This window comes from Equus przewalskii, chromosome 18, assembly GCF_037783145.1.
Source record: "Equus przewalskii isolate Varuska chromosome 18, EquPr2, whole genome shotgun sequence".
NCBI lineage: Eukaryota > Metazoa > Chordata > Mammalia > Perissodactyla > Equidae > Equus > Equus przewalskii.
In genome coordinates this window covers 50153585-50179528 of record NC_091848.1, presented here as the reverse complement: position 1 = coordinate 50179528, position 25944 = coordinate 50153585, and the positions used below count along the sequence as shown (strand labels likewise).

At 40.9% G+C, this 25944-nt stretch overlaps 1 protein-coding gene across 1 annotated transcript in view; it reads right to left on the bottom strand.

Annotated features, from left to right (window-relative positions):
• MYH15 (myosin heavy chain 15) overlaps positions 1–25944 on the bottom strand; it is a 132163-nt gene that overhangs the window by 84086 nt on the left and 22133 nt on the right. The window contains exons 10-14 of the mRNA XM_070582795.1: positions 21425–21528; positions 20027–20165; positions 9616–9734; positions 4961–5110; positions 4171–4341 (exon numbers count right to left, since the gene is read on the bottom strand). Coding sequence (XP_070438896.1) covers positions 4171–4341; positions 4961–5110; positions 9616–9734; positions 20027–20165; positions 21425–21528 — 683 coding nt within the window. The remainder of the gene's footprint in view (positions 1–4170; positions 4342–4960; positions 5111–9615; positions 9735–20026; positions 20166–21424; positions 21529–25944) is intronic.

The window sequence follows — 25944 nt, the reverse complement described above, 5'->3', positions numbered from 1 at the left end:
TGTCCTATATTGCACAGTAGATGGTTTGAGTCAGTTGACCTGACTCAGAACTTCAGTGATCTAACCTCTCCCTCTTCAAATATTATCAGTTCTGCCTTCCTCTCTTTTACATCTGTCACTTTCTTACTATTTCCATTTCTGCTGCCCTGATTCAGGACCTCTCTCAATCTCACCTGGACTGCTATAGCAGTTTCCTAACTGCCTTAACCTGAGCCTTTCCTCCCAGCCCAGACACCATACGCAAAACCACCAGATTAAACACAAGCTGCTCTGACTACTCCGTTGCTCGGTATAGAACCCTCTGGTTCCCCATTGCCTAAAAATAAGGTATAAATTCATTAAAATCCCTTCACAGTCTGACCCTGTTTTTGTACTTCTAGCTACTTCCATCTGTATGTTCTAAGCTCTAACTAGATGACCTAACATTTCAGGACATGTCCTCGTTTCCTGTCTCTAGGCCTTTGCTCTTGCCAATCCCTCCACCTGCTCACCATCTTCCTCTCTTCACCTGCTGAAATCATATCCATGTCTTAAGATCTAGCTGAAATTTTACCCACTTCCCACCATGCCTTCATAGATTCCTGCAGGCAGAGGTGACCTCTGCTCATCTGAGTTCAATGGGCCTTTGAGCATTTACTGCATTTACACCGACACATATTTTTACATTTATTAGACCTACAAATCTCCTACTTGACTGCATGCTTCCTAAGGCAAGTCATATTTATCACAAATGCTTAAGTTTTCTACAGCACTTAATTCAGTCTTATACACAGTAGTGTGGCATTAGGCCTAAAATTCAGGCTCAACATTAGGTGTGCCTTGACATCAGGGGAAAACCAGGAGGGCCTCAGATGACCTAATCACAAGTTCCCCTCCCCGCTGTGCTCCTGTGGGTCAGATCCCCTAGCCAGACAAACCTCCTTACCATGGGACCAGGCACAGTGCCTGCTCATCCTCGAGTAATGGGCTCTGTTTCTGCCAGCCATGGAATTATTCAAACAAGCCAATCACTCCTCTAGTGGGAATCAAAGGCCGCCTCACCCTATTATTCCTACAAAGCCTGCTTCCCACAGCCCCTGTTTATTCCTTCTGCTCCCGAGTACAAATACCATGGCCCCGCAAGGCATGCAGCGTCCTCCTCCCCAAGGCTGTGAGTATATGTGACGAATAAGCTGCTGTCAATCTCGTCTGTCCAGTGCCAGGTGTCATACGTCCAGCCATCCCCATAACACTACTACAGGAATCCCTCCCTCATCAATGGAGTGACAAAAAAGTGGTCAAAACAAGTAGTTGCTAAATAAATGTACTTGCTTGTTTAATTTAAAAAACTGGTAAAAGTTTTGATCTCTTCACCAATACATTTTTCCAATCATACCCTAAGTACCTTGAGTGCCAGGATAATGCCTCTGGTTTGCATTTCTCACAACCCTGAGCACAGTAGGTCCCGAGGTGACTAAAATCTACGTCCTCAGGACATTCCTGTTAAGTAATTGACAAGTGAACACTAAGACACGTGGGTGTGAGCTCTGGGACCTGGGCTGCTTTGCTGTGGGCAGTAGAATGGCAGAAAGTAAGAGTTGAGAACAAAAAAGCATGGAGTTATACGTTTAAAGAAAACATTCACACATGTACAAGAGATAACTAGATATTAATGTGATTAATTTTATAATAAAGACACCAGACTTAACACATCCAAAGAACCCCACTTGGGAGGCAACACCATTTATTGCCAAGATGCTACCAGGATTTAAAGTATTTTAGAAGCTTCTTTGGGATGTCTGACACCGTTGACTACTGGCTCATGGAGACTTCCTGTTGTCTGACCATGTAGCATTGTGTAGAAACAAAGTTTATTCAGGCCAAGTTGGACAAATAAGCTGAAAAATGTCATCAAGTTAGGTAATACATGTAGTTTGGACTCAAAAACAGGTAAGATGGTCAGTATTGAAGTTAATTTTCTCTCAACACTTGCAAAACTCTAAAACCTTTCCTAATCCCCACCCTGTGAGGGACTTTTCCAAAAAGGGCTGAGTTATTGGAGAATAGCCTCTCCAGGGGACCACGCTGAAGGGACAAGTTTCCAAATGTATAATTTTGGATGTAGTTGTTTAAAAAAATAATAGAAATAATCTCTTCACCAATACCTATGTAAAACCATAAATATGTAATCATATGTTAATGCTTTAACATGTAAATTATTAATGCTCAAGTTCTAAACAAACTAGAATATTTCAAGTAAGGAAGTAAGTGTGAGCTAATCCTGTAATAGATTTTTTTTCTTCATATAGACATAGAAGGAGGTCACTGAATGCTTGAAGACCAGATTAACAATTAACGTTGGTCTTAAAATACCTTTTTTCAGTTCGATAGAAACTTTTTTGTAAAGTTAAAAATACAAAACTTTTATGTACGAAAATCTCTTCTCTTTACATATGCACACACAGATGCTTGCTGTCAGACATTTTACACATATTGATGTATTTTAGTTCTTTCAAACTTTGAAAACTTCCCATGATTCATTCTATCTCAAGGAACAATTTTGATCATTAATATTTACTACAATTTTTCATCACGTAGCCCGAACAAACACCATGATCTTTTCAAAATACAGAATTATTTAAAGAAAGGTTTTGGTGTTCCTCATTTACCTGACCTCGATATCTTTGAAATCATTCATAGGAAACCAGACTTATCTTTTCCTCTACCATCTGGTCAGGTTTTTTTTTCTCATTTTATCACGTCAATAGAAAATGCAACAGGAAATTACATCCATGTTGCTAGTGGGTTATTTGGAATGACTGAGATTGGCATAAATGAGACCATAGGCTTCAGATCCACTAAAAATCAGTAACATTCACAGACCTATCAGGCTCTGAAGAACGTCTATGTGCCACCTTCCTGCCTGAAAACAGTGTCATGCCCTATCAGTGTGAGTAGATATTACAGGTGACAATTGCCAGAAGGTAAATCTGTCCCTCTAAGGAGCTCCAGTTCTTTTGTTTCATTTCTAATCAGAAAAGTACAGCTTTCATAATGCCAGCTAGCATTGACCAGATCACGGTTGGGTCATTATTTTTATTTGTTTTTTTTAATCAGCTCACAAGTTGGTTCATTTTCATTATTTTTTAAATGTCTGTCCTCCCCTCAGGAAGTTCGCTGGTTCTAAAATAAATAAAATCAATGTGACATCCACTTCTGTGAGGAACAAGGGCTATTTTCAAGGAAGATTTAGTTTCACCTAAAGCCTAATAAATAAAATTGATAGGACACTGATTGATAAACTCTGAAGCCTGCAAAGGACAGTGAGAGGTCGGTCACCCTAGCCCCTTCCTGACAGGGTTGTTGAGAATCAAATGTGACAGCAGTGCTGAAGAGAGCATTCAAAATGCTAAAACCAGTAGGCCGGGGTCCTGCCAGACCTGTCTGCAGAATTCACTGCAACCCATGGTCAGGCAGGACACAGAGGCACGGAGCTGCCAACACGCCGCCATGCTTGCTCCCGTGGACAAAGCCACAGGAAAGGCCAAGCTGAATCCCCCCGGCAAACCTGGTTCATCTCTCCCAGAGCACACGGAAGGATGTCCGAATATGGGAACATCGCTGAACTCAGAAAACATACACTGCAGCTAATTTACTAATAAGCCATGAAGTATTGTCATAAATTACTTAAACTAACTGGTACTTGTCCAATTAAATGAACAAACTACATCCGGCAAGATAGTGGCCTTGAGGATTTATGGCACTTGTTTGTTTGCATGCTAATTTGCCAAATTTCATTAAGCAGCTCTGGGTCTACTCATTCACCTTATGTTAATCAGCCAGGCCCTACAGTGCTCATATTTTCAGCTCTGTGTTTTTCCAGTCAAGAGCATGACCATTTTTAATCTCGACAAGTTTCCTCATGCATTAACGGTGGAGGCCATGCATAAGCAGCAAATGCCTGGCGACAGCCTGCGTTAAGGATGATGGAATGGGCTAACTGACGCGAGAGTTTAGTGAGGATGCCACGGGTGCTGCACACGAAGACCATTAAGAGAAAATGTGCAGAGCTCTCCTGCCCCATTTCCCATCCCCAGGACTGACGGAGCCTGCGTCCTGACATGGATCAACATGGCAAGTAGGGACAACTCTCCTTAAATGAAAACAGACAAGGAGAAAAACATGCATTACCTTCTCAACGAGATCTATGCAGGCTTGCAAACCCAGATCAAAGTCAATGGGCACCCAGTCAATGCCTTCTTTCCTGTACTCCTCTTGCTTCAGAACAAACATGTGCTGATTGAAGAACTGTTGTAATTTTTCATTGGTAAAATTAATGCAAAGTTGCTCAAGGCTGTTATACTTCAAAGATGTGAAGAGGTGGGAAGAGAGAGAAAAAGAAATTGAGAAAATAGTAATTCTCTGACTTGTGGACATATTAATTGCTTGATTGTGGTGATTATTTCATGACTGTATATGTGTATCAAATCATCAAATTGTACACCTTAAACATATACATTTTTTAATTGTCAAATATACTTCAATAAAAAAATAAAATAAAATAAAATTGAGGTCCACTTGGAGAAATGAACGGTAGAGAGAAAACAATAACCACTACCATATGATGTAAATAGACCCAACAAATAACAAATGCTCAATTAAATTCTTACCTCCCTCAGATACATCCACAAACTAAAGATTATTACAATAAAATAACATGATATTAAAATTCAAAATCACAAAAGATTCCTTTACCTATATTTAATTTTATTTAAGGCTGAATTAATCTGTTCATATTATTAATTATAATAGTTATTATTGTTATTTTTTCATATTAATAATAGCTCTTTTCCAACCAAAGTAGCTCTTAAGGTTTGCACAGAATGAATTTCATTTGCTTTGACTACATTTTCTGACGTTCAGTTCACATTTTCTAATCTTGTAAATACGCATTGACCTCATTCTTACCAGATATACTTACATCAAGGATTTCAAAACCAGTAATGTCAAGAATGCCAATGAAGAACCGCCTTGACAGCTTGGCATCCAGGGCTCTGTTCATACGTGCCACCAGCCACTTGAACATCCTTTCATATATGGACTTGGACAGGGCACCAACAGCATAGGTCACCTGGAAATCACATTGAAAGCACTCCTTCGTCTGACAGCAGTGTGCATTTTAATTCTGGGCATTCTCCATCAGCAACCACCTTCTAGTAAAATCAGGATATATTTATTGACTTTCTGTGGTTCTAGCATGCTGCTGAAAACAGAGAAAGGGAAGAAGCAAGGAAGGGAAGAAAAGCAGAAAGGAGGGAGAGAGAAGGAGAGGGGAAGAGAGGCGGGGGAAGGAGGTGAGCTAGTCTGGTGCTTCCCTACAGATCATCCTGAGAGAGAAATCCCGTTCCTATTACCAAAGGACCAAACACTCTGGGGTAGGGTGGACATGTGCTCTAAAGCCTCGCTGATCAGAGTCTGGTCCCAAGACTGCAGCATCAGTGTCCCCTGGGAGCTTGTTAAAGATGCTGACTCTCAGGATCTCAGCAAGTGGTCCCAGGCCTGTGAATCAGCATTTGCACTCTAACACCATCCCCCACTGATGCCTGTGTACGTACAGTTTGATTAGTACTGGTAGAGAGGTTAAGAATCTGGACTCTCTAGCCCTTTTCCTGCTGCTGCTGTTGCTGCTGCTAATATATTTTGCAGCCTTTGGCGAGTGACTTAACCTCCCTGGGCTGCAGTATCTTCACCTGAATTACACTCTAGAAGTTTCTTTCTAGCCTCAGCTTCCATCTTCTTTATTATATTAGTTCCCAGTGCTGCTCTCAACTCCCTGTAGGGAGAATAGCAACTTAGTGCATCATTCTGACTCAGATTCTCCTAGCGTAGAACTCAGGCTGCATTTCCTCTCCCTGGAGGTGTGCGGCAGAGATTCTAACATACTCTCCTGGGGAGAGCTCCAACCTCTGCGCCTGGATGCTGCTGCAGGAGTGCAGATCCTGCTTCCGTGATGCGAAGTGGCTGCTGTAGTAGCAGGTTTCTGACAGACTCCCAGTAGGAGTGAATTTCAGCTGGACATTCTCCAAGCCTGGAAGTATAATGTGCTCCAACCACTTAACATTTAAAATCGGCCTATAGCATCCATCCTTCGGCTGCCCAGGAGAGAGACCGCAGCAGGAGCCAGTTGGTGTCTGGTGGTGATTTAGTTATGAGTCATCCACTCTCTGATCAGTTATCTCGAGTCATTTCCACAGCAATCCATAAGCCGGATGGCATCACAGTTTTTTATTCTCGGCGTCAAGAGCACACCCGCACAAATAAAGCACCAGGAATGATTTTAGTCCTCTAAAGCACCAAGGAAATCACTCGCTGTCCACAGCAGTCACTTTGAAACTTTAAAAAGAACATGACTAACTTGCTCACCCCCTTGTACTTCCCTAAATACTTGAGAATTGGGAGTGGGAGAGAAACCGTGTGGCCAGGGGTAGGGAGGAGTGAAAAACACAGGAAGAAAGCCTGAAGATGTAGGCAGAGGCAGAAATAGAGGGCAGGCTGTCTGCTGCATGAATGAATGAAACCAAGCCAATAAACTGCCCACTAATTCATCATCCTAATCATTTTCTGTCCAATGAAGGAGGAATGCAGCATCTAAACCTACACATTCACTTTTCAGGGACTAAGTAGACCTGTGTCTTAGCTCACAGAAGGTTTTGATTACCAAGCAGAAATAGTACATAAGAGAAAAAACAAAAACAAACAAAGAAGTGGAATCAAAGAACCATAGTTTTAATCACTTTGATTCCTGCCTTTCGCAGCTATAAAATAACAATATTAAAATATGCATATCTCAGGGTTGTTGGGAGAGATGCAGCGAGACCAAGGATGTAAATATACATCGCACAACATTTGGCAGTTAGTATCTAGTAAATGTTAGCTCTCCTTTTCCCATCCTCCTCCCACTTTTATCACTTCCTCATCCTCACTCCAGTATTTACTCGCTATGTTACTTTGAGTCATGAATCTTTGTAAGGTTCACTGTCTTTAAGTATAAAATGGAAATATAAATAAGAGCAATTTTTCAGGCTTGCTGCTCAATTGCATGAGATATCCATACAGAGCACTTAGCATGCCACCCATAGTAAGTACTCAATGACTACACATTATTATTATTATTAATCTTTTTAAATTAAAATAAATTTCTAAAAAGCATAGTTAGAACTTTCATGGAACCATAAAAAACTAGACCTGAAGAACCTCAGTCTTGATAACCATGTAGAGTGGCTCTCAACATGGGGTGGTACCTCCCCCAGAGGAGGAGTGCCTTTGGAAGGAGGGAGGGCATCTTCCGGTTGTCATAATGACTGAGGATGCTACTGGCATTTAGGGAGCAGGGATGCAAAATCTCCTACAATGTGCAGGACACTCTCTAACATGAAGAAGTGTTTTATTTAGGTGCCAATCACCCCTCCAGTGAGACACACAAAGAAATTCAACCTCTTCATTGGGATGCTCAGAGAGATGAAGGTATTTGACTGAGGTCCCAGAGTTAGTTAGCATTAGAGCTAGAACTAAATTTTGTATAGAGTGTTAACACTGCAAGAATTTTTGCCATCTTTTGCAATTGTCATCAACAGAGCATATACATCTCTATTCTTAGCAATGGCAATTGTCTCTATAAAGTCATTAAAATTCCTATGAAAAGAAAAGCCTTACAGTGTGCTTTCTTACTACATCTCCAGGAAAGGGAGGAACAGACAGAGAGAGAGGGAGAGAGGTTGGAGGACGAGGGGTTTTTTTTCTTTTAATGTTGAATAATAATATATTAGCTTGCTTCGCTGGTTCTATTATAGTAAAGGCTGGCATGGTAACTCAGTCCCAGAGAACACAGGATTAAAGAGGAGAAGGTTTGATTTCAGTCCTCTTATGGGCTCATTAGTTTTATACAGAGAAAGTCCTTGTTCTGTAATCATAGCATGTCATGCATGCATGTGGTGGTGAATGTCTTAAAAAGCAAGAAACTACCAAATACATCTAACCTCACTACCAAGAAACAGCTCAAATACCTGTCCTGCTGATCACGGTTCAAGTTCAGCTCGATTTAGTTCATTTTAACATTTATGGAGTACCTACAGCTTGCAGGGCACTGTGCTAAGTGCCGAGGGTGCTAAGATAAATTAGACACAGTCCCCGCCTCGAGGAGCTCAGATTACCAGGGAGGACCAACACTGTAAGGAAGTTCTTTCGGTACAGTTGGCATTATGGTGGAAGCAGAGTTAATGATTTATAGAGGGTAAGCTCAACCAGGACATTGATTTTGATTACTTATTGAAATGTTTTAAGTAACATAGTCACATCAGATACCTTGATGTGCCAAAGGAAATAGAGTTTATTGTAGTCAAAATAACTGTCTTCCACCACACATTCGTACATTTGTCTGTCTCTTTTTCGGATTCAGGATGCATATAGAGGAAGACTAAATATCGCCTGAAGACTCGCTGTGCGTCCTCTGGAATGTTGCTTATGTTTCCTGACTCAGTTTCCTCCACTGGAAAGACAGATGATAAGTATTGCTGCCCTGCTTACCTCTGGGTACTGTTGTAAGAATGGAAGGAGGTGATATCTATGAATACTTTGCACATATTGTATGTGATGTTAGCATTTTCTCTCTCCAGAAAGACTGCATGCCTCAGCTCCCTGTAGCTACGGGGATAATCTGACTAACTCTCACTGATAGACTATTAGTGCAAGCGATAGCACCTCTAGTTCCAGCAGCTAAGGTGGGTGCACCTGCTCCACAAGTTATCTTCTCCCCTCGTGCAGCAGCAGTTTGGGAGGCTGTGTCCTCCAGGTGGGCTAACTACAGAAGGGAACAAGGCTGTCCAGTCTGTACTGGGCTTGGTGTGAGAAGAATTAAATGTTTATTTTGTTGTCCCTGAGATTCTAGTGTGTATGTGCCACTGCAGCACAGCCTCTCTCATACTGACTAACACATCTTACAGATGCAAATTACTATTACTTTGAAATGCACTAGCATGCTTAGATGGGCTCAGTACCCAGCAGCCTGGGAATATTTATTCAGATCAGCAGTCCTCAGAGCACTTGCTATCCTACCATGAAGACATTCTCCTGGATGCCGAGCAAAGCTATGTGACCTTCCATTTCTCATCTCTGTTCTCAGTCCCCCTCCCTTCAAATACTAGCTTCAGTGTGTTCTGAGACCCATTCTCAACTAATGTGTTACTCTAAAAAGTCAATATTCTAAATAGGCAAAGAATGCAAATTTGCCAATTTTATTCACATCAGGAACCGTTAGCTTTGACAGCTTTTTAGCTGGACAACAAAGACGTTGATCACAAGCAAAGGGCTTGCCTGCATCTGCAAAAAGACTTGTTACCTAAGGGAAACTGTCAAAATGTTATGTTTCAGACCAGAAAGACTCTTAACACAAGGGCATTTGCTGTGGGATGTATCACAAATGAAAACATTTGGAATACTCATCATAGTAGCCTTTTTTTTGCTTTTTTTATAGAAGCTCTTGTTGCAGATATCATCAGAAGTTGAAAAATATACAAGTACAATATGTATACAATTATTACAAGATCACAGAATCATAATACTCTTGAAATATCACCTTACCTGCTTTACATTTTGACCTCTAGTGACATATTCATTACCAACTTTGATTCTAGGCTGGATCAAGCCCTTCACCAACTCAGAGGAGTTAATGCCCATGAGGAAAGCAGCTTTGTCAGCACCTGGTCAGAAGAAAGGAAGGAGGGAAAGGGGGAAAGGGGGAAAGGGGAGGGGAGGGAGGAGGGGCGAGAGGGGAGAGAAAAACACTGTTAAAATTCATTCCATTATAGCCAAATAGACTACCCAGCAGACTGAAGGATGTGTGTTTAGACTGATACAGTAAGGTAGATTGTAGTTTTGAAATAAATGCCTGAATTCTAAATGTTTAAAAGACTTTATTTCTTGGAAACGCAAATCAAAACCACAATGAAATGCCACTTCACACCCACTACAATGGCTATAATCAAAAAGACAGACAATAGCAACTGTTGGCAAAGATGTGGAGAAATTGGAACCCTTATACATTCCTGGTAGGAATGTAACATACATTGCTGGTACAGCCACTATGGAAAACAATTTGGCAGCTACTCAAAAGTTAAACACAGAGTTACTATAGGACACAGAAATTCCACTCCTAGGCATATACCCAATAGAAATGAAAACATGCTCACACAAAAACGTTGCACACAAATGTTCCTAGTAGCATCATTCGTAATGGTCAAAAAGTGGAAAAAATACAAATGTCCATCAACTGATGAATGGATAAACAAAATGTGGTATATAAACACAACGGAATATTATTCAGCCATAAAAAGGAGTGAAATACTGATGTATGCTACAACATGGATGAAACTTGAAACCATTATGCTAAATGAAAGGAGCCAGACACAAAAGGCCACGTGTTGTATGATTCCATTTATATGAACTGTCCAGAATAGGCAAATCTATAGGGACAGAAAGTAGATTTGTGGTTGCCAGGGGCTGGGTAGAGAAAGGAATGGGGAGTAACTACTACCGGGTACAGGATTTCTTTTTGGAGTAATGAAATGTTCTGGAATTAGATAGTGCAGATGGTTACACAACATTGTGAATACACTAAAACTCACTGAATTGTATGCTTTAAAAGGATTAATTTTACGGTATGTGAATTACAGTTCAAATTAAAAAAGAATCTATTTCTTGATACTGGCCCTCTTCTAAAAAGAAACATTTATTTAAAGGACATGGAAAATCTCATCTTTATTATTTGCCTATTTTTACCTTCTATGTATATACTTGTGGACTCTTTCAACGAACAGAGACTTTGGCCACATAGTTTGATAATTCAAGACAATGACCAACCAACAGAAGCCAGAATGCTGGCCCAGTACCTATCAAAAACCTTTCCTCCTCCTGTGAAGTCTCTGCTTGTTCCATAGTGCCCTCTGCTGTCCAACAAGAATACTTGCAACCCACACAATTGTATCAAACAGTGCTTCCATCTTCTGAGGAAAGAAGGCGAGAAGAATGAGTGTTATCAGAAGGAAAAGGAAATAGGTGTGCATCACATCGTGTGCTAAAACATTACAAGGACAAAAGAAATGCCACAGGCAAAAAGTTACAAGAACATCCCACATTGTAGATTTCTTCAGTTATCAAACAAAAGAAATATTTCACTCATCTGAAACTTCTCTGCTATGTCTTCCATTTTAAATGAATCCTGAGACATCCTAGTATAGCTGATGCAGTCACTCTGTAAAATAATGTCTAGTAATAGAAGGAAATGCAGTTTTTCCTTCCTTTGCCAAGCAGAAGTCCAAAATTTCCTGAGCAATAACCACAAACAGAGAATAAAGTAAAAACCAAACTCAATTAGAGAGCTACATGTCATTTGTACTCATGATAGCCATTTCCTTTTTGTGGGCCTTTAAAATTTTCAGAAAGCCTTAAAAAGCTTGTTACGTTTGCTTTTCTTGTTAACTAAAATCAATATATATTATACACACATTTCCGCAAGCTACACACCTACTCTAGGTCAGCGATAATGGCCTGGGTACTCAGCTGCTATGAAACCCTCCAAAATTCAAAGCTTGTTTGGGAAAATAAATGGAAAAGTCAAAAATAGAGCAGAGGTATGCCTGCTAAGAGTGCCGAGTTTGGAGACAAAAACCTCATTACTACAAGTTGAGAATCTAGTGGGTCAGAACCACAGACTTTTTGACCTGGAAAGGACTTTAGAGGGCACCTAACCCAGACTGAAAATATTTAAAAGAAAGAGAGAAATGCAACATGCCTGATGAAGCTGAGTGGAGATGGCTAGCAACCAACAATGTGAAAAAGGAACAATTCCACGGGATCTGTCCAGGAAAAAAAGACAGGAGTGGGTTTTCTAAGCTTTGAAATCATGCGGACGGACAATACAGGTAATAATAGTCTCAAAGTCATACATCCTTTTTCCAATGTTAAGAAGAGTCCTTGAAGTCTATTTTTATCCATGAACAAAGGAAACCCATATCCTCTGTGCAATACCCCACTTTCAGCTCTAAGAGAAGCAGCATCCAACTTTACGGAATTATTTCTCACCCACTCCAGAGACATCCAAGTACCGACAGACAGGACTAGTATGCCTTGGATGTATCCCACAGGTGTATATTATACATTACATGTGTTCTCCATCTTTTTTTGGAAAGAAAACAATAGTGGTTATCATGTTCCAAAAAATAAATTACTTCATTTGCACTAAAAGTTTATAATTTTACAACAAAGATGAAAATAGTTTAAATCTATGAATAAATGTCCATCAGGCCTTCAGGAGATGCTACTGTGAATAAGTAATGTCTGCAGACACGTTTTCATCCTGTGACCTGATGTGTTCCCAAAAGAGGCTTTATGAAATTCCCATCAATATACATCATTCCCTCAGGACTTTGTGAACAAAGCTATGGATTTGAACTGAGCTGTGTGATCTTATCTGGGAGAGGTAACATGTAGCCAGAGAAGAGGTTCTCAAATGTTAGTGTGGATGAGAATAGCCTGGAAAGCTAATAAAGGCACAACGGACTGGGCTTGCTGACAGAGGTTAGGGTCTGGGCCTATATTCATCATGTTCCCCAGGAGATTCTGATACACATGAAGGTTTGAGAACAAACCTTATTGTTTGTTCGTTATATAAAGATCTTATATAAAACCTCACATAAAGAAGAGACCTTATTACAGTGGTCCTCAACCTTGGCCACACACTGGGGTACCCTGGCATGTTGTAAAAGCAAACACTGATGTCAGCATCCATCCCCAGAGCTTGGTTTTCTTTGGTCTGTGTGAGGCCTGAGCCTCCAAAATTTAAAAGCTCCTCGGGTGAATCTGAAGTACAGCCAAGTTTGAGAACTACCCTTTGGAGAACGGTACCCAGGTTTCATAAGTACATTGTGAAGTCAAGAAGATGGAGACAACAAGGTCTGACCTCACCTGAGAACAGGCAAGGAAAAAAGGAGTGCAAGAAAAACCAAAGACAGTCCTTTCGAACTTTAGAATTCTATCCCAGTTCAGTCCCATCTGTAAATAACCAGATATAAAGAAAGGAAAAAAATTCAGTTTTGTCAATCCACAATCCGGCTAATCTGAAAGAGGGGTTATGACAATGACATTCAATTAGTCTTTTAGGTGGGGTTAGAATATGATTTTCGAGCTGTGCATATTTTGTTAATTTATTGAACAAAGTTTACTGAGCACTTGCTGTGTGCAAGGGCTGGTGCTAGATTCTGTGGTAAGAAGACAGATTAAACAAGAAGAATCCTGGGCATCAAGGAGTTTATGATCCACGATAGTAAATAAAGCACAGGGAAAACATCAGGTCAGTAAACACTGCATGAGAGACAAAGAAATCGAGCATTAGGGAAGTCTGAAATAGGGAGAGATCCCTTCTGGACTGAATGACCAGGGAGGCTCCAGAAAAGAAACAGCATTTGATCTGAGCCTTGATGGATGAGAAGCGGTTTGATAGGCAAACATGGGAAACAGAAGTGCATGATGCAAAGGCACAGAGGCGGAAGAGAGTGGCGATGGTCAGACAAGACAGATTGGACCACGCAGTCAGGGACCGAGTGATAAACTGAGAGAAGCAAGTGGTTTCTGCTCACAGAAGACATCTGATGTCACTATAAGGTATTAGTTAAAGAATGGGGAAATGTTAAAAGGAGCTTTGGGCAGAGAAATGGCAAAATTAGAGTCAGGCTTCTGAACAGCAAACTTTGTGGAAGTATTCAAGACAGACCAGAGTGGAAAGAGTACAGACAAAGTGAACCCATTGCAAGACACCCAAGTGCAAGGTGCCTACAGTCTAAACTCGTAACAGGAAAGGGAAAGGAGAGGCTGAGAAACATGACTGAGAGGTTCCAGCCTGAGAGCAGTGAGAGGAGCAGCAGCGTGAATACGAGGAGCAAAGTCAACAGAAATCACTTGAGGAAGAAGATGATACACTGAGCTTAGCCACGCAGAGTTTAGGGCACCAGGAACACGCCATAGAGGGGGAGAAATGTGGGGGTGGAACTCCAGAAAGAGGTAAAAGTGAGGATGCCCCCTCAGGTTTGGGTGTCCTCCCCTTTCCATCCTCTTCTCCATCTGTCCAGCCCTTCAATTCCTTCCTAAATGATTAACTGGGAAAAAATGGTTGAAGCTTAATATATTAAGAGCCCTTAGAAATCAATAAAAAAAAAACAAAACAGTACCTCCATTTTAAAAATGGGCTAAGTATAGAAATAAAAATCCAAAAGAAAGAAAAAATACAAACAGGTAATAACATACAAAAAAATTAACTTTATTAATACTTAAATGTAAAACAAAACCTAGCTAATTGGCAAGAGAAAAATGATCACTGCTAATACTGGTGAAGTTAATGAGAAAGTCACACTCATATGCTACTGATGGGAATGTAAATTGTAAAATATAGGACAATTCAAGAGAAAAAATTACTTCCAGAAGTTCATTCTAAAAAAATAATATAAATATACAACTATGTACAGGGGGGCTTTGGGGAGAAAAAGGAAAAAAAAATTAAAAAAAATAAATAAATAAAAATTAAAATTAAAAAAAATAATATATATATTTTTGAATCTATAAGGATATTTATCAAAACTTTGCCCATGATAGCAAAAATCTAGAAAAAAATTCAGTATTCAATAATAAGAGATATTTAAGTTAATTATGGTACATCCATAAACTGGAATTTTTTGTGGCCGTCTACAAGGATATTGCAGAAAAGATGAAAGACGTTCACATATAATATAGTGAAAAAATCTAAATGAAACAAGACAAAGAGTGGAATCACGTATTTTTTTATTTTAAAAAGTTACCTGTGCATAATCAGCTAGAAAAAGACATAAAAGATTCATCCTGTAGTGTTAACAATGATCGTTCCTGAGTAGGTAGGATTCATTTAACAAATAAGTATCTCCTACTATGTGCCAGGCACTGTTTTAAAACCTAGAAAAACAGCTGTAAACACACCAAATTAGGTCCCTGCTCTTACGGAGTCTACATCTGATGGGGATTGGGGGGTAGGACGGTCAATAAAAAAATAGCTGAATGAATGACACGAAGAAAAATTTTCAGGGTAAGGGGATGGATGTGATGGGAGTGATGGGAAAGTGGTGGGGGTGGTCAGGGAAGGCTTTTCTGATAAGGTAACATCCAAGAAGTTACCTCTATAAAGTGAGGGAGTAAGCCATGAGGATGCCCAGGAAAAGAGAGCTCCACATAGAAAGAGGAGTCAGGGAAAACATCCAGCAAGAGGAGTGCTGTCATGCTCCCAGAAGAGCCAAGAGACCAGTGGGGCTGAGTGGAGGGGATGGAGAGAAGGGGAAATGATGGGTGAATGTTCTGTACCCAATCCCTGTGGCAGGGGTCAGGGGTGAAGTCCACAGCAAGCAATTCTGCCACCCCAGCTGGGCATCCTACAGTTCAACTCAGTTCTGACTCTATCTACCTGGGATAGCATCAGATTTCACAGGTTAAGAGATCAGCCCTGCAATACTGCAGCCCCAGCCCCACCCCCCACTTAGAAGCCAATCACAAGCCCACGTTGTCACTTGGGCTACCGACCAACCAGCTATAGATCAGAGGTTCTGACAACCCCCTCCTCGAGTTCAATTAACTTGTGAGAGGCTCACAGAACTGAGAGAAACATTTTACTAACTAGATCAACAGTTCGTTATAAAAGGATATAACTCAGGAACAGCCAGATGGAAGTGATGCCAAGGGAAAGGCATGAGGAAGGGGCACCAGGCTTCCAAGCCCTCTCCGGGAACACCACTCTCCCTAAGTCTTCACGTGTTCACCAAGCCAGGAGTTCTCCCAACCCTGTCCTTTGGGGTTTTTATGCAGCTTCATTACATAGGCCTGGTTGATTAAATCTCTGCTCCCTCTCCTCTCCCAGGGCTTCAGCAGCCCAGGGTTTGCCGGTATGGATCCCAGGCACTGACCTACGCACCGCTCATCAAGCCATGCTGCAGGAGGCATCCCACATATAAAGCAGAGGAAGATGGGCATGAATGTCAGCTCAAGGCTAATCCTCCTCAAAAAAAGCCAAAAAACACCTTTATTGCTCTCACTTCTTAGGATATTCCAAGGGTTTTAGGAGCTCTCTCCCAGCAACCGGAGAAACATCAAATATAAATTTTTTATTATAAATCACAATATCACAGTAGGAGATGGGATTAGAGAGAGATTTGGAGAGGTATCAAAGAGGACAAGGAGGCTGTGATGAGGACTGGGGATGTATTTTGAGTTCAGATGGTGAGTCTAGAGCAGAAGAGAAAACATGGACTGACACACTATGAAAGGATGACCGCGGGCTGCCACGTGCAGCACTATCGGTAACGGGACACGGGTGGAGACAAGGAGACCAGTAAGGAGGCTGTGGCAACAATCTGGTAAGAAACGGTGGCTCGGACTGAGTGGTGGCAGTGGGCGTGGTCCTGGTGAGTAGTTGTGAGGTTTCATATGTTTAAAGGTAGACACAACAAGAAAGAGAGGAGTTCAGGATGACTCTAAGATCTCAGTCAGGGCAACTGGGAGAATCCAACTGACATTTATTAAGAAGACTGAGAAATGAAGAGCTGGTGGCAGGGGCAGGGTGAGATGAAGAGCTCGATTCTATACATGGTGAGTTTGAAATAATCACCTAAGAAATGAGCAGAGGAAAGACTCAAGGATTGAGGCCAGCAGCCCCATAGCAGTTAGAAGTAAGGAAAACAAGGACACTCCATCAAAGAATCTGAGAAGGAACCACGAGCAAGACTGGATGAGATTATGTGCCTCATTTGTTCATCTATGTTTTCTGATTTTTTAATAAGTATGCCTCATTTTTCTAATAAAAATAATTCTTCAAAAAACTTTGTTTCAAAAGATGGAAAAAGCAAGAAAATAATGACAAAAACAAAATAAAGCAGCAAAATAAGATGCCATAAAAGTGTATATTAATATGTATGAATCACAAGATGTTTACAGGATCTTCAGATAACACTCCCTCACTTCATTCCCGTCTGTGCTCGTGTCCTCTTCTCTGAGGGAACTTCTGACCACTTCATCTACAAAAAACCCCTAACTCCTATTACTCTTTAATCTTTTACTCTGCTTTTTTTAAATTATAATTTCATGCATATTTGTCTGTTTATATATTTATTGTCTCCACCACATTAGACAGGCAGAACAGGGACGATACCATATTCACAGGTAAATCCACAGCATCAATAATAGTCCCAGCACAGGCACATATTGACCTCAAAAACTACTTGCCAAAAAAATAACAAATGTTGGAGAAGGTGTGGAGAAAAGGGAACCTTCAGACACTGCTGGTGGGAATGCAAACTGGTGCAGCCACTATGGAAAACAATATGAATATTTCTCAAAAAATTAAAAATAGAAATACCATACGACCCAACTATCCCATTACTGGGTATTTATTCAAAGAACTTGAAATCAACAATTCAAAGAGGCTTCTGCACTCCTGTGTTCATTGCAGCATTATTCACAATAGCCAAGATGTGGGAGCAACCCAAGTGCCCATCGACTGATGAATGGATAAAAAAGATATGGTGTATATATATACAACAGAATACTACTCAGCCATAAAAAAGACAAAATCATCCCATTTGCAACAACATGGATGGACTTGAGGGTATTATGTTAAGCAAAATAAGCCAGCTAGAGAAAGACAAATACCATATGATTTCACTCATACAGAGAAGATAAACAAGCACATGTATAAAGAGGACAGATTAGTGGCTACCAGAGGGGAAGGGGGTGTGGGGCGAGCCAAAAGGGTAAAGGGGCACATATGTATGGTGACAGATTAAAAACTAGACTATTTGGGGTGAGCAAGATGCAGTCTATATAGAAAATTATATATAATAATGTATACCTGAAATTATACAATAAACCAATTATAAACCAATGTGACCTCAATAAAATAATTGAAAAATAAATTAAAAATAAAATAAAAGGTGAAAAATTACTTGTTGAATAATGAAAACAAAAAAACCCAATTCAAAAATGGACAAAGGACCAGAATAGATATTTCTCCAAACAAGATATACAAATGGCCAATACGCCCATGAAAAGATACTCAACATCACTAATCATTAGGGAAATGCAAATCAAAACCAAAATGAGATACCATCTCATACCCACTAGGATGGCTATTATCAAAAAACCCCAGAAAACAACAAATATTGGTGAAGATATGGAAAAATTGGAAACCTTGTACATTGCTGTTGGGAATGTAAAATGGGGCAGCCACTGTGGAAAATAGTATGGTATTTCCTCAAAAACTTAAACCTAGAATTACCATTTAACGCAGCAATTTCACTCCTGGCACATAAACAAAAGATTTGAAAGCAGGGACTTGAGCAGATATTTGGACACCAACGTTCAGAGCAGCATCATTCACAGCAGTGAAAAGTGGAAGCAATATAAGTATCCATAAATGGATGAATGGATAAACCAAATGTGGAATAGATACACAATGGAATATTATTCAGCCTTAAATAGGAATGAAATTCTGATACATACTACATCATGGATGAATCTTGAAGACATTGCGGTAAGTGAAATAAGCCAGTCACAAAAGGACAAATATTGTGTGATTCCATTTACGTGAGGTACTGATACCAGCCCTGATATCCATTTCCCTACATTAAACCCAGCATACATGGGGTTAAAACAAAAGCACTCATTCCCTGCTTACTCCCTGGCTCCAGAATCTGCTATCTGCGGTGGAGACAAATGACCAAGGACAACCACCTGGATTCATTATCTCCTCCTCCTCTCTGCAAGGAGTCTCAAGGCCAAACAGGCTGGTAGAAAAGCTCCGACCAGCCAGACTGTATGCTCCCCCTCCCCTACCTAAAACCCCAGATAAAAACCCTTGCTTTTAGCTTTTTGGGGAATTTGGGATTTCAGTGTTAGCTGCCCATTCTTCTTGCTCAGTGCTTTGCAATAATAAAACTCCTACTTTCTTCCACGACACTCGATGTCAGAGATTGGCTTGCTGTGCAACGTGTGAGAGAACTGATTTCAGGTTCAATGTCAGTTCCTAGAGTAGTCAGATTCAGAGAGACAGAAAGTAGGATACTGCTGTCAGGGGTGAGGAAAGGGGGTGATAGGGAGTGATTGCTCAATAGGTACAGAGTCTCAGTGTGGGATGTTGGAAAAGTTCTGGAAGTGAATAGTGGTGATGTTTGCACACCACTGTGAAGGTACTTAATGCTACTGACCTGTACACTTAAAAATGGTTAAAATGGTAAATTTTATGTTACGTATATTTTACCACAATTGAAAACATAAAATTAAAAAAATCATTGGTTGAAATATTCAAATGAATGGGTTTTTCTTTTTGTTTCAGTTGCCAGGAATTTTAACATTAAAGGAAATAATTATATTAACTATGCTTCCTTCATTTCATAATTGTGATTTTCTATTTTAATAATCGTTCTAGACAGATCATTTCTTGTAAAATGCCTCAAATCTTTTTGGTAAGCAGGCAAGACTATAGATTTTTTTGAAGGTGAATAAAAAACACATTTTTGTTGTGGTCTCAACCCAGTAGAAACTCCACCTTTGGAATTCTAACCATGTTTGTTCTCATCTCCATTACGTCACTGAATCCATCTGATGGTACATTGCTCCCTTCTTGGTTTTTCTCAACAGCCTGTGTGCCGAAGGCAGGCTATGTCTTGGTCAATCCTGCATCACCCAAGTTTAGCAAATTTACTGACATCGTCAATAATTAATTAAGCACTGCTTATTCTGAGATAAAGGATTCCACATCAAAATGGAGGTTGAGAGAAGAATTTTGAGGAACAGCAATCAAGGGAGATCGCTGATTAATTTCAACATTTTCCTAAAACCAAGGGGCGAGGTCAACTGCAAGGAAAAGGGCCGCAGGCCCGGGTGAGGGATTTGAACAGAGTACACGCCACATCGTCACAGGGATTCTTACTTTCCGTGCCATCTGCTTCCACCTGCTCTGCTCTGGGTTTCTGTTTGAATTTCATGTTTCCTAAGTGCATGATGGCTCCAGCGAGTTTATAGGATCCATACTTCTCATCAGGAAGGAAGCCCATGACGTCCATGGCTTGCTGTAGAAAGAGAAACAGATGGTCGTGTCTTCATTTGCCTAATGGCTGCAGTAAGCATCTCACCCCGCTGTGTGTCACACCCCCCCTAGACTCATCCGGCTGTGGGCTGCTGAAGGGCAAGGAGCCACAGCCCTGAGTGGGGCAGCTCTGTTCAAGGCAATGCAAATCGCCCCTGTAGGCACTTGGGCCCTTGCAGTGTGCTTAGCCCTGTACGAGAGAATTAGGAAGGCACAAGACGTGGCTTGTTTAATTTCCAGTAGTTTTAGAACTTTCCTTCGATGCCCTGCTCCCTTCCTCTCCCTTCCAGCAACAGATCATTAACTGGCTACGTGAGGTAAATTATCTTCCTTTCATGGTTACAGCAGAAAGTAGCACCATATCTGATGGGCTGCTTATTTCTGGCATCCCATATGTTCTCCCAACTTTATTCCAGAGCAGATACATTTCAAAGACTGGCAAAAGGAACTGTTTAAGAAAAGAAAAACCGTGTCACCAAAGAACCGCATCCTAAGGAGCCACTGCACATGGTAAGATGTGTGTTCTCACACACTCCAGAGGGTGGAAATTGATGCAATCTTTCGAGTAGTTAATTTAGAATATGTATCAAGACACTATAAAAAATTCATGATCCTTTCCTAGTAATTTCACTTTTAGGAATCGAGCATAAGGTGAATCTGATACATAGAAAAAGAATTTACCTACAAAGATATTCACCTCAGTAGAAAAGAAAAAAAGCTTTGAATCTAACAATAGGAGAATGGTTAAATAAACTACAGAACAAGTGATTGATAAAATATTAAGTATTCATTTAAATGTTTATGAAGAGTTGTACTAGCATTGAAAATGCTTATAAGGTTAATGGAAAAAGCAAACTCTATATACCAAATTGTGGATGCAGTATGATTATGAGCTTTTATTTAAAAAAGCATACACCAAAACAACTATATAGCAGCAACCCTAAATAGAAAAAGGAATAAAGACTGTAAAGATATGTGCCAAATAAAAACAGTGGTTGCCATTGAGTTGAAACATCTTCCTACTTTTCTAAATGTTCCAAAGTTACTACACTGACAACGCGCACTGTTGCAATAAATGTCAGCTTTTGGACAGAAGCCCTGGAGCCACTCCTTCCACCCTCCACCCGCAGGGGAAGGAACGTCACTTCTCCAGGACCCTTCGGAAGAAAGGAGACCTAAGATGCTTTCTTTCATTTCTCATTGCCGTTACCAGTCTTTGCTTTGATAACCAACAAGCCTTACATCTGTGACCAGAAATTCTTCAGCATCGTCCAAGCTGTCCACAGCAACTACTCCGTGAGAGCAGAAGGGAAAGTCATAGGGATTCTCAGACACCAGGAGCATGTCTGCGGAGGGAAAACCATCAGTTAAACAGCTTAGAGAAATCCACGAGGCTTTAGAAAAGAATTGACCAATATTCACAGTTTACTCTTACAGGGTATAGCATACTTGTAAACAAGCCAAAATCAAATCCATATTCTACACCCAAACCTCTGCAATCAATTTTTGCCCTCTATTAACTTGTCAGTCCTGTGTTAATGCCTCCCAAGAGAAAACCAGGCAGCCCAGATCTGAAAGCAGATTCAATTGCAGCAGCTTGAACAGGTGTGAAAAAAAAACAGATAATGTGTGTGGGCCAAACTTTGAAAACAGGAATTTGGCCTAGATACGTGGTTGAGGGCTGGAGGACAAAAAATGTTTTGGAAAATGGTAAGTCTAAGAGGCCTGAGCTTCAAAAGCTAGTTCGGAAGCAGGCAGGCCCTGGGGTCGGCACCCAGGGAACATCAGCAGTGTAATCCTGTCACATCACGTCCACCCTATTAGGAGGCTGACTCCGTCTTTCGAGGGCCCCATATATCAGCTTCTGTGCTCAACGCTGCACCTCTGATATGTCTCACACGCCTGACGTGATTCACTTAGCCGGAAACATAACACAGGCTGAAGCCCAGGTAGGCTGTGGGGAGCACAGCAGTCACTGACTCGGCCGAATCACATTAACCTCTTCCTGCCTAACACTCGCTCCCAGGGGAGTGCCTTTGAGCCGATCTGATTTTTCGTTTATCACTCAACAAGTGAAGCTTTGTTACCCTGAACCCAAATCTCAGAAACAAAGAAATTAGGCTGCGTGAATATTCACAGCAGCTCTATTTGGAAACAACCCAAAAGTCCATCAACAGTTAACAAACTGTTGCCTATCTATACAGTGGGTTATTACTCAGCAAACAAAGGAGCGATCTGCGAATCCACGCTATGACATGGAAGAATCTCAAAAGAATTCTGCTGAGTGAAATAAGCCAGACCAAAAAGAGTATACACTATATGAATTCATTTTAAAAAATTCTAGAAAGTGCAATCTAATCTGGAGTGACAGAAGGCATATTATTGGTTGCCTGGGGACTGGGTGGTGGGGAGGCCTTGAAGGAAGACGAAGAGGTAGGAGGGAAGGATTCTAAAAGATCTTGAGAAAACTTCTGCACGGACACATGCATTATCTTGATTGTGGTGGTGGTTTCACCTCATGAATACACATGCCAGTGCTTACACTTATGTCAATAATACTTCAATAAAACTATTTTATGAAAGCTAAGACGTAAAAAGAAATTGAGCTAACCCAAAGGAATCAGGCTGAAGGCAAGTACAACATATATATTTTTTAATAGAAATATAACCCATAACAATTTTTCAAAGTATTTACTTGAATGATGATTCAAATTCCCTTAAATGTCAACACTTTGCAGGAATCTCCTTATGTTCTTCCTCATGCCTCACTTTATACCAACTAATATTTGTTGAGATCAAACAATGTGCCAGGCATTATTTAAGTTTTAGAGATACATTAGTGAAAAGAAGTCCTGCTTCTGCCCTCATAAAGCTTATATTGTAACAGGAGGAGACGCAAGTAAAAGAATTAGTGAAAGAGATGAAAATATGTGGCACATAAGATGGTAATAAGCACCAAGGAGAAAAATAAAAGCAGGGAAAGGGAATAAAAAGTATTGCAGATGCAGAGTTGCAGTTTTAAGAGGGTAATCATGGAAGGCCTCCATCAGGTGACATTTGAGTAAAGACCTGAAAGAGTCGAGGAAGAGAACCATGGAGATAATTAGGGGAGGAATGTTCTAGAAAGGGGAAAGTGCCAGTGTGAAGGCCCTGAGGCAGGAGCTTGCCTGGCATTTTGACTGGCTAAGGTGGGTCAAAGAAGGAGCAAGTTAAGAAAGTGGTGAGTAGGAGGTCATGAGGTCAGAGAGGCATCAAGAGGTCAGGTCATAGCGCCTCATAGGCCATCATAAAGATTTGGGCATTTACGTTCTTTGTGAGACAGGAAGCCATTGGAGGTTTTTGAGCTGAGGAGTGACATCACCTGGTTTTTTTTTAGTTTACCACGGCTGCTAGGTTAAAGACAGAGGGGCAAGTGGAAGCAGGAACACCACGCAGGAGACGGTAGAGTAATCCAGATGGTGGTATTTCACCAGGGTAGTGACAATAGAGATGGTGAGAATTGGCCAGATCTTGCATTTTGAAAGTAGAGTCAATAGGATTTGCTGATGGAACAAGTGAGAATAAGGTGGGAGAAAGAGACAGTCAGGATAACTCCAAGGGCTTGTGCCCAGGCAAGTGGAAGGATGGAGCTACCTCAGTGGACCTGGGAGGCACTGTGGTAGCAGCAGGTCTGGGGGGTGGAGTTCAGGACATCAAATTCGAGATGCCTATGAATGAACTATGAATACATGCTACAACCTGGAAGAATCTCAAAATAATCATGCTGCACGACATAAGCCAGACAAAAAAGAATATACGTATACTGTCTGATTCTGTCTTACAAAATTCTAGAAAAATTTTTTTCTTTCAAATTATTTTCTTTTTGTGTAAGCTAAAAGGAAATTTACACACTGACATCTCAAAAGACCTTGCGCACGCACATTAACCTTGTTAGAGGTTCTTATACATGACTCTCTTTTTTCCATAGGAATTTCCCCAAACATTTAAAACCCATAGTTTTTACTCTGTGAATAGCATAAATCATAGCAATCTATGATTATGTCAGCTTACACTGTGCAAAATCCTCAAAAAAATAGTGGTACAATAGAACAAAAAAAATCAATAACAAGTAAATTTCATTGTAAGACATTCATATAATTTGGTTCTTCTCCAAACCCAGTGGAGATATGAAAGAGTCAGTTAGCTATGAGTCTGGAATACTGGAGAGAAGTCTGGACTCCTGGTCAAACTTTGGAAGTCAACAGATAGAAGGGATCTTTGAAACTGCCAGTCTAGATGAGGTCACCACAAGATAGACCCAAGGACTGAGCCCTAGGGCACTCTAAAGTCATGGACTGGAGAAAGAGAGGAACCCACAAAGAAACACCCAGAGATTTAGGAGGGAAACAAGGAAGGGAGGTATACTGGAAGCCAAGGGGAGAGAGTTTCAAGGAGGAGGGAGTAATCAGCGTTGTCAACTACTGCCATGGTTCTCAAGGTCAAGAACATGCCTATACATTCTTCTTCAAGGTTCATTCATGGCTTTATTGGCGACGCTAAAATCTACATTTATTTTCTGAGCTCCAGACCTAGATTTCTAACTTCCCATTAGACATTTCAATGTGGACGGCCATATGTAGCTCAAACCAATGCTACCAAAATTGACTCTATGATGTTTTCCATGTCTTCCCTGAAGCTCCTCCTCTTCTGCAGTTCCTCATGCCAGTGAGCGTCACCACCCTACCCAGGCCAGACACCTGGTGCTATGACCATCCTGTCCGTCACCTCCTTCACAGCTCAAATACAGACGTCATCTCCACGTCTTTCAAATCAAAGCATTTACTCAATCTTTCTTCTCTACGATAGGTATATGCTACAGGAGGAGGTAGGATATAAAAATACACGGTGCTTTCCCTCACAGGAGCTAGGGGAGCACACTAATCAGTGCAGGAAACGCTGGGTGTTTTTAGGGTGGGGACGGGTTTCAGTTGGCTGACTCATTCAAAAAAAACTACTTTTCAACATTGTTCTGCAAAGAATTACCTTTCAGATCATTCTAACTGGTGACCTTTTAGATACTTTGTATTTTATTCTCATGTCTATGATGTCATTTTTGATCATTTTCGCCCTGGTTACAATGATCAAAGGTGCTGAATTTGACACTATTTTCTCTATGTGGAATACAGGAAAATAGAAACCCAGAAAGGCTCCCTACTTGCCCCGGATTAAATTAACAATAAATTGGATTTAGAAGACAGTCTCTAGTATTTCTGTTAGACTACGCCGCCCGCCTACTCAAACTGTGTCTGTAACCATGATGGGATCCCATTTCCTCCGTTGTGCTAGATAGAAGGAGGGCCTTGCTTCCATCCAAGCAGGCTCAACAATTAGACAAACACTGAGACAGAGCAGGGGGGCAGAACACCATGTGTCTGAGGTCTAGGGGATAAGAAGAGGAAGGGGCCAAGATTCAGGAGGGGGCTGGTAGTAAGGCAGAATGGTGGGCCAAGTGCTGTATATGCACTTCTCCCTCAGCACCTCCCTGCTCCCATTTGCACTGTTTCTAGAAGTCATTAAGTACACCTAACGGACTTTTCTTCTATCTCCTTACAACTAGAAATATGGCTGAGGCCCTGGCCTATCCGTTTGCAGGAACAGCTGCACTCAGTGCTAAGTGGTGGCTCCAAAGGATGTACAGATGAAATGCATGTGTGTGTTTGAGGAACTCTGCAAGGCCTTCAGCCTAAAACATCTTCCCCTCTGGGACTCATCAACATTTATTT